Source organism: Grammomys surdaster, unplaced genomic scaffold, assembly GCF_004785775.1.
Source record: "Grammomys surdaster isolate TR1022 unplaced genomic scaffold, NIH_TR_1.0 278, whole genome shotgun sequence".
NCBI classification, from domain to species: Eukaryota; Metazoa; Chordata; class Mammalia; order Rodentia; family Muridae; genus Grammomys; species Grammomys surdaster.
Window position 1 is genome coordinate 1,967,289 of NW_021604719.1, and position 10,269 is coordinate 1,977,557.

Sequence of the window (10,269 nt, forward strand, 5' to 3'; positions counted from 1 at the left end):
TTGTCTTGTCTTGTCTTGTCTTGTCTTGTCTTGTCTTGTCTTGTCTTGTTTTGTTTTGTTTTGTTGGGGGGAGGACACAAGGGTAGAAGGGTGGACCTGGGAGGAATGGAAAGTGAGTATGAGGGGGTACATTGTATATAATTCCAAAATAATTCATAAAAAATTATGTTGGGGAAAGGAGAAGAGGCTTCTCCCTGCAATCAAATGAAGGATCATTTCAAACATGCCACAATGATTGTGCAAATCCTATGCCACATTGGTCACTGAGACCACCCTGAGAACCTGGGAGCAAGGCAGGATAGGTGGTTGAGGGGTGCTTTCTACATTGAAGTAAATGAAAAACTGACTTAAGTGTTGCTTCACCTAAGCAGCACAACCAACAATGAGAAATTTCTAGAACATGATTTTCAACTCACTGCAGGGTCTTGAAGAATTCCACTATTTAGCATTATGGGAGCTGTCTGTTCTCAGGCAGCTCATTCATATGTCAGCTGATCCATGTGAATTTGTTTATTAAAACTGTTTGGTCTTCCTAATTTTTTCCAGTGTGCAGGGGAAGGTAGTAAGTGAGCTTGAGGAGGGATGAGGGGATGAGAAATACTCAAAGTGAATGCTCTCCCCAAGTGTCTGTCTTACTATCTACTTTCCAAAGGACAAAAGAGGCTGGATCACAAGATCAGAGGGTCGATTTCCAGGGAAAGGTGTCTTAAGGCATCGTCTCTTTCAAGTAAGAGACTTTCTTCTTTATTTCTCTTACTGTCTGAGATTCTAGATCCAGGTTCCTTTTGCTCATTTGCAAACAACCGGTAATTTTCTCCTGTGGTCTTTGTTACGCATTATGCTACAATTATGTCATCTCCTCTTCCCTCTCTAATGAAGATGCAATGGGGTGCTTACTGAAATTTTTTTCATTATCAATTCCTTGTCTTACGAGCATCCAGTGCTGGCCTTCTATACTTTGGTTACTCATTGAGCATTTGATGAGTAGATGAAATTTCAAAGACAACACTGCAGTTCACATTCTTTTGGTCTCAATGATATGTCTATGAACATATGAGATAATAATTTAAAATTTATAAAGTTCTGGAGAGAAAATTTCTTTAGGGCATATATAATTCTACAGATTTTCTGGATTTAAATGCATTCAAAACCTTAAAAGAAAGATTATTGATATGGAAGGAACATTGGAGGATGAGTTTGTATTTTAGCAGAGAGGAAGACAAGCACCACACTACCTTATCTCAACACTATAAGATTCCATGTTTCAACAAAAGATGTGCAATTGATGCTCTCAGGTACCTTAAACTTAATGTACATGTTTGTTTTTCAAATGTGATTGTATGACTACTTCATTGAATATTTTCCCATGCAAAATTCAGACAAGTTTGTCAGTATGTATTGGTGTCTGCCATTGTTAAACAAGGGATTCTTCTTGTCAATGTCCATATATTTCATTAATATCCTATTTCTAAAGAAGCAAATCATAGATTTGTGTATAAGTATGTAACACAATATTATAGAGCAACTTAGATAAAATATACTAAAATTTTCTATAGTGAAGCTAATATATCCAATACCTCACACTGTTAACCATTGTTTGTTTTGAGATAGTAACCTCTAAATCTACTCAACTGAAATTCTGAATTCAATACAATTTTAGTGCCTGTAGCATTTATATAGTACACTAGAAATGACAAACTGTATTAACGAAGTCTGTGTGTCAAGAATAGAAAGTGATACCGAGTCTGATTCTCTCAGTAGGGATGTATTATTAAGCTATAGTAGATTATTGGAAATTCTGCACCCAAAATGAGAAGTAATGTATTCAATCATCTATAAGGCCCTCAGTTCCAGTTGTGCTCTAGTCATTTCTCCCTGGTATTTAATATAACTCTGTGTACTTCTAAGGGATATTACCTGGTTCAACTGAAGTAATGTCTTTGAAAATTATTAACTTTTATGGAGACATTGAAAATTCTGAGATTGTCACTTAAATAGACCTAAAAATAATTTAAGCTAGTTTCCTTTGTTCATATGTTCATTGTTCATTGTTCCTAGCTGATATTTGTAGGAGCTTCGTTCAATGGATTTTATATTATTAATTTCCTGGAAATAAAAGTATATTAAATATCAATTCTATTACTTTTACATTGACAAGCATCTTACTTCTAATAATCATATTATTTTATTAGTATAATTAATAGGATATGTTATTAATAGTTACTACCATGCTTTTCTGTGGTAGCTGTTCTTCATTATACATAACAAAGGTTCTCATGAGACTAAAACCTCAGAGTCTTTCTAAATACAGCAGCTTAGGGGCCATTAATAAATCACTGTAATAGTCAACAAAGTTAAAATTCTACAAAAAAAAAAGGTTCTGTGAGCAAATTAGGGTAAAAACATTAGAATTATTTTCAATACATAATGAATGGGTACTGCATTTATGAGAAAAACCAACAAGCTTCAAGTAATGTTAAGAAACTGCCCTTCAAGGATTATCTATATTTGATAGTATACAGAAGTACTATTAGAGCATATTAACATAGTGCATGTGACAAAAGAATAGGAAAGTATTACCCAAAATTACTCTCAACTAGATCAATTTAATGTTGGAACAAAAAGGTTTATTTATAGCATTTGACCTTATTAATTTGCTGATAATAAATAATAATAATAATAATAATAATAATAATAATAATGTATTTCTCAAATTTCCATGACTTCAATAAAAGTCTCAGTGAAACAAAATGTCCTGCATATCTATTTCAGGTTACATTAGATTAAGTTTCTGCTCCAAATTACCAGTCTATGAGAAAGGTTGATACTTACCATCTTTTTCCACTATAGATTAATTGTGGTGAGTTCCGTGACCCCAAGGTCTTCTGCACTCGAGAATCTGACCCACTCTGTGGCTCTGATGGCCAGACATATGGGAATAAATGTGCCTTCTGCAAGGCGTTGGAGTAAGTATGGTTCTCACTACACCTGGGTCTGGTGAGCATAAGCATCCAGAGTTAAGCTAATGGTTTCATAAGATAGCCTAGAATGTCCTCTCCATATCTCATACAGAGACTGAAGAAATTATCTTCTAGTAAATGGATTAAAAATAAAGTCTCAAAAAATGAATAACAATTATTTCACACATTTTAACTACTCTGTAACTATTATAATGCAGTTTGGAGATTCCTTTGTACTACATTTTGCATATAACAATTTACTTTAATAACTCTTATATTTTTATTATTTTATTTTATGTGTATACATATGCTGTGCCAGCATGTATGTCTAGGTACCATGTACATGCCTAGTGTCCAGGAAGACCAGAAGAGGGCATCAGATTCCCTAGAACTGGAATTACAGACTGTTGTAAGCTGTCATATAGTTTCTGGGACTCAAATCTGGCTCTTCTGCAAGAGCAGCCAGTGGTCTTAAACACTGACCCATTTTTTCCAGCTGTTTTGTTTTTTCCAAAAGCAGTTTATGATGTCAATATTAATTTCAATATATAATAAACACATAATGTGTGACCTATCTATGCAATTTATTGCAGATTTTTCTCAACAGAAGTCTAGGGAGTAGGGTGAGATTTGAATGCATGAAAGGGACATATGCCTAATAAAACCTGCATATGCAGCCTAGTATAAAATACAAAATGTTTCAATATTTGGCTAATTTTCCCACCAGGACAGACCTAGGACTTATCATTTATTGGCATCATTTCTCTTCCGATCTCTCTTTCCCTTTTCTAGAATGAGTTATGGGTTTCAAAAGTTCTAAAGATTAACAACCTAGACTGGCTTAAGACCCATTCCTTTCACAGGTAGATGAGGATACTTAAGTAACTTCTCCTGAGTAGCAATATAGATATCAACAAAATCCAATAATCATATGGGTGGTACTATATTTAAAGCTGCTCTGCGCTCTTTGACAAACACTGAAGATATTGCACTAAATCTACATTATCTTTTTTATGTGTATCTAGGAAAAGTTCTGGGAAGATCAACCTGAAGCATCGTGGGAAATGCTGAATTAGAGCTGGTGTTTTGTGTCAGCTTACCTGTCTTCTCTCACCCTTATTTTTTTTTATTTCTGCTTTTTTTTTCTCTAGCAAATGCCATGAATTCATAAATAATAAAACACAACTTTTTCTCCATGTGGGTCTTATGTAGCTCACAATGTCTATTTCATTTGACTTGTCAATAAAGAAAAGTCTGCAGAATTGATTACATTTTTGGTCTGAGATTAATATAACAAACTGGTACACAAAGAATAATGAACATGATTTATTAATTTGAGCCAATGTCCCACTTTCCTTATCAAAATACACCACCCACCACAACTGAGCCCAAAAAATGGCTCTTTCACTTTTGAAATTTGCATGATAGCAATAAACCTAATACTAATGTGATTCTAAAATAAGTTATTTGAATATTAGATTACAAGATGTTGATGCTTCTTAAGTCCAGGAAAGACATTTTACATAAAAACAAAACAAACATTGTCTACAATGCTTATTTTCACCTGACTTTTAAATAGTGTATTAGGATTGTGTGATATTTAAATACAGTATTTGTCTTCCAGAAAACATTCTGTGGCATTCTGAACATGGAGTAAAGAAATGCTCAAACTGGAGTGAATATTTAACAAGTATTGATTATTCAAAAGAGAACATGTGAATAGTTCTTCTAAAAAGAGCTTCGCTGTAGAATGGGAAAATTGTATAAATCAATAGGAATCAAAAGACCTACAGCAATTTAGTTACTTGCTAGAGAAATCAGTTCTAATTAGAAGAAAACTAAACATTACAAGAGTCCTTTTGATAAGGAAGTCATATACCATGTAGCTTTTCCATTCTATGAAAATCCACAATTTTCAAATACAAGTTTATCTCATTCTGAAAAATTGTTTAGGAAACTCTTGGAATCCAATCACTTGAATACTTTTATGGCCTAGATATGATTTTTACAAATAATACCTTCCTGAGGAACATTCTTTGTTTAACATATATGAAAATTTACTTAAATGCAATAACTTTCACTCTGGTGTAAAAACCTTTTTCTGAGTGTCCAATATGAAATAGATTCTGTTCTAGATGCTTACAGTAACACCCATGAATGGAAATAAAAAGATCAATATTTCTTCAGTAGCTAATTGGACTTACATTTAGTAATGGAAAAATAAAATGAAAAAAGTAGAGGCAATAAATACAATAAATAAAAACCTAGTAAAATGGAATGTGAGTAAGATTTTGTTGAGTAGACAAACAACAAGAAACTAGGGCAGAGAATCCTGAGTCCAAATTGTGTAGCATGGTAGTAATTGTTCAGGCTTTGCCTTTGACTGTGATACATGAGATTTTTTGTTTTTGTTTTGTTTTTGTTGTTTTCTGTTTGTTTATTTGTTTGTTTGTTCTATTGATTGATTGATTTTATGTATGTGAATATACTGTTGCTGTCTTCAGACACACCAGAAGAGGGCATCAGATTCAATTACAGATGTTTCCACCATATGGTTGCTGGGAATTGAACTCAGGACCACTGAGAGAGCAGTCATTGCTCTTAACCACTGAGCTATTTCTCCATCTATATGTGATGCTTGTAACTGTGCATGTTAAGATTATATATCTTACTTAAAGATCAGATGATTTAGCTCAGTGGAAGAACACTAGCCTAGCATGCATATGGCCCTGTATTTATTCTCCTGCGCCACAACATAAGTACAATTAAAATCTCAAATATATCTAAGGCATGGAGATATTACCCATTACGTATATAATCAAAGAAATCTAGACACACTGGAGTGTTATGAGATTCAAGAAAGATTCAAGAAATGATACAGGTTATACAAGGAAAAGCTTATAGACATTTGTTTCAATGTCTAAAGATTATCCCCTTAAAAAAAACTATATAAAATGTAATAAGGATAGAGTGATAAGAGGGTGGGGTTTCAGTCAATGCAACATAATGTGAAAATCGTGACTCTTAAATAAAATTATGAAGTTATTTATCTATTTTTTCAGTGTTCATTCCAATCTCCAAACATTAAGATGATAGGAATGAATTACTAAATATGGTCAAGATATGGGTTAGAGTTGGAACTCATTTTAGCTTACTTAGCTTTACTTTTTAGCTTGTCAAATGAAGATACACTACCTCCTTATATTATGAATAAGAAAAAATGAATGTTGTTCACCTAGCATTTTTATATGTAACAAGAAGTAATATACAGTGGCTGTGATTATTATCTTCAGTCACCATTTACAACATAATGTCTACATCGCTATGAAATTTTATTTCATATATAAAGAATAGTTTTAAAAATATTCGTAGCCTTTTTATATACCATTTTGGAACACTTTATTTCAACTATTTTTGTCCTCAATGTGTGTAAGCTGAGCCACAACTTCTCATTTGGGAAATCATGCCTTTTTACTTAATTTAATTTTATTCAATAAAATAATTTAGCTATTGCTAACATAAACATGCAAACACTGTAATTGCTAGCAGAATCACAGTGTTTCTATGGAATATTGTTTCTAAGAAAATTTCACATCTGTCTCTTACTGGCCCCTCCATCCCAGACAGATCCCTATTATCCTCACAGTGAAGACACTCTTAACACACTGACTTGTTCTTCCCTGAACATTTCTCATATAATCTTCTGCTGCACAGCCTACTTCTTCCCTTACAAACATCTCTAAACTATACGTTAATGCTATCACATATCCTAAGGCTTATTTCCTGTGCTTTTTCTGAAAGTAGACAAAATAACATTTACTTTCTGGTTCCAAACTATTTAGGAATGTAAAGAAAATATAAACGAAACCCAGAAGATCAGAAGTTATATTTCTTAGAAGGAAAAGGCAATCAAATAATAGCAATCAAAATATAAATATTAGGGTTATACAGATGTATACATTTCATGGTTTTTTTATGTTAAGAAAATAAACATTTAATGGTCTTAACTATGGCACACACAAGCACTGATGCCTGTAATTTAAACCACATGAAAAATGCAATAATAGAGAAATAAAAGGAAATATTCACATAGTCTTAGAAAAAGCCAAGTGAAGGAAACAAAGAGTAGAAAGTGACTTACTTGGGTCAAGAAAGAGAAGAAATTGAGAGAAAAGAAAACAAAGGGTTCTAGATTTGCTTGTATGGATGAGTAAGTCCTAAGACTCTAAGCCCACATAAACACCTGTGATAATTTAGCATTGATACTGAAAATTACTTAAGAAAATGAATTATAAGTATTCTTACACGTGCATCTAGCCATGTAGAGTGGCTCATGTGTAACCTTTCAATCTAGTTTTTATTTTTCTAGTCTTCATATGCATGTGAAGACATGATTTATATCTTAAATACACACTGTAAAATAAACTTAAAATAGTAAATGGATAATATGACAATTCACATGTATGAGTGCTCTTTATAAAATTTATAAATGGGTATTTATCGGGACTTCCAGTCTGGGCCCAAGCACAGAGCAGATCCAGGTGGCAGCTCTGTACCCAAGTTCTCTTATGGGGCCAATATGCCTGTTTGATACCACAGAAGGCACAGTTAAATGGCTACCAAAAAGATTAATGAAATAAATAGATACCCACACAAAGCCAGGCCCAAACATAAATAAGATGAATAACAATTGACATCCAGGGAAGAGAAATCTCCCTGAGAATTCCCTTCTTTTTTCTTTCCAGGTAAAAATGAATCACCCATGATGTCTGTTGTTAGAAGTTCTAATCCAGATGCTGGCCTTCAAACTTATACTACTCAGACCGTCAACGTGTCATTGACAAGAACATTAAACAGCTAGAGACTGACATCACTAATCTGAAAAGAATCCCTCGTTTTGCTGCCTGAAGAGACCTCCAAAAATTGCAAAGAACTTTATTGTACTTGGTTTACTCTTTTACAATAGAAAAGACTGTTTACAGCCCTTAAAGAAGAATGTTGCCTTTACATAGTCAAGACAGGGATAGTTAAAGAGAGTATGAAAAAAGATCAGAGAAGGCCCTGAGAAAAGACAGAGAGAGAAAGAGAAAGATGTAAGCTAGTACAAGAATTGGTTTTTAACCTCTCCATGGTTGTCAACCCTACTTCCTCCCATCTTGGGACCATTAATTGGGTTAATTTTGCTTATTTCTTTTGGTCCCTCGGCCTTAAATAGGCTGACTAACTTTGTGAACAACAGATAAATAATTTGGTAGCAAAACCTATTCAGATACATTATCATAAGTAAGCTATGGAAGACCACGAGACTCAAGATGAGGTTGTTACTCTATCCAGGGTGTTCCCAAAACCCATCTGCACCCAACCCAAGACCAAGCAGAGAGGGGCCACCCAGAACTCCCTCTGGCAATCTGAATTCTTGTTTAGGCTGCGAGGCTAAGCACTACAAGAGAATATAAATAAAAGTTAAAAATATTTCTCTGAGTTCCCTGAGGGACAAGCCTGACTGCATAGGGGTTGATGTCAAAAGTAGCCCCTCTCCAGGAAAAAGAAATCGGGATGGGTATGGCCCTCATGCCTCACTGGACAACGACAGGGGGACCGGAGCCATTACAAAGTCCCCCTCAATTACTGGAGGTCAGCCCTCTATCCCTGCCTTCACAAGATTAGAATCACCACAGCCTTTCTATACTTAGATAAGGGACAAGATGTCAGGGCCAGCCCTGCTTATATACCGAAGGCCTAAAATCAGGCATAGGCCTAAAATTAGTAGTAGGCCTGTCATACATGTGTACTATCACCAAGTCTTGGGTCTCTGTGGAAAAACATTGAAACAGAGGGCTATAAGCTATTATAAACAGGCAGCTTTTGTGGAAATTTACCAGCTTGAGTAGTCATAGACCTTGTAAATAGGTAGCCTTGGCAGATAATACCAACTTAGATGTGGACAAGTGAATCATAGGCAGAGTCATAGTGACCCGTCTCCTGAACCTTCACCCAGCCAATACCCGGTTCTGATAGATATCTGTACTCCCCCTGAACACTCATGCTCCGGTATCATCCCCTTCCCCACATCCTGCCTTTTTGTGTTTATAACCCCAGTGTGAATAAGTAAAAATTATGAATTGATTTAATAAAATAAATAAAAATTTAAAAAAGAGTATTCATAATAAAACATCAAAAAATAAAATAAAATAAAATTTATAAATGAATAATATCAAAAAATAAAAACTCATTCAAAAATTTCTTCATTAATACTTTTTAATTTTTTTGATGAAAAATGTTTAGTGGAAAATCATAGCTTCTCTTTCATCTACGAAGACAGATTCAGCCATTAGTTGAATGGCTGAATATATTGATTTGTTTTGTTGAAAAGTATGTTTCATTATTGTAATGTTCAGGACAAAGCATACTTTTCAAGTACAACTTGTACTTCTTGTTCTTAAGCAAAGAGATATAATTAATTTGTTGGTTTCAGTTCTCATATGTATTATTATATCATTAGATCAGAAGGAGAACATTGTCAAGAACAGATTATGCCAATGGTACAATCATTAACTACTCCTGGGCGTTTTTACTGCTCTTTCCCACAGCTGCCAAGTCATATCTTTCTCAGTTATCAGGTTTTTTCTAGTATAACTACATTAAAAATAGTTGGTATATCAATGATTAAGCTTTACTGAAGAGTGTTGCATAGCCTGACAGTGTAAAAGTTTCTTGAAGGGAAATATGCACACATGAACAAAGGAAAAATGCAACTTGAGAAAACAAAGTCCTAGAAAATAGTAACACAAAGACTGAAATAACTCATGTATAGTGAATGTAACTAATCCATTTACTAAAAATGAAATATAAATTTAGCAATAGCACTCTTCGTCCTATCTGTGAGAACAATGTATCTAGTCATCCCAACTACTTGCTGCTTTGTCTTGTTCACCATAATGAATTGTGTCCTCTTGAACTCTGTGTTCATTACAGAGAGGTATTAGGAATTTAGAATTGAAGAGTGAACTGATACTTAAGAATAGGATCCTTCAAAATCCAGAGGAGACATTCTAATCAACAGATGGGCCAATAACCACACAGGAATCAAGAAACATGAAACAAAAAACAACATGATTTCTTAAGTAATGATTATAAAACTCCAATGCCTGAAGTCAAACGTTTACAGTAGGTCAAACATGCCAGAGGGAGATTTCAAACTTCCGTGTTTAGAACAATCAATGGCCTAAAAGAAGTTGCAGACATGGGTTTAATCCAGGTCATAGAGGAAAGATGAGGAACAGAGGGAGACAAAGTCAATAGAATAAAT

At 34.1% G+C, this 10,269-nt stretch overlaps 1 protein-coding gene across 2 annotated transcripts in view; it reads left to right on the plus strand.

The window, feature by feature from the left end:
* LOC114629223 (serine protease inhibitor Kazal-type 6) overlaps positions 1–4,226 on the plus strand; it is a 12,119-nt gene extending 7,893 nt beyond the window's left edge. The window contains exons 3-5 of one of the 2 annotated variants that reach the window (XM_028777234.1): positions 653–727; positions 2,851–2,966; positions 3,986–4,226. In XM_028777234.1, the coding sequence (XP_028633067.1) occupies positions 653–727; positions 2,851–2,966; positions 3,986–4,031 (237 nt within the window). In that variant the 3' untranslated portion in view covers positions 4,032–4,226. The remainder of the gene's footprint in view (positions 1–652; positions 728–2,850; positions 2,967–3,985) is intronic. The other variant, XM_028777235.1, reaches the window with a different exon arrangement.
* Positions 4,227–10,269: the final 6,043 nt, after the last annotated feature.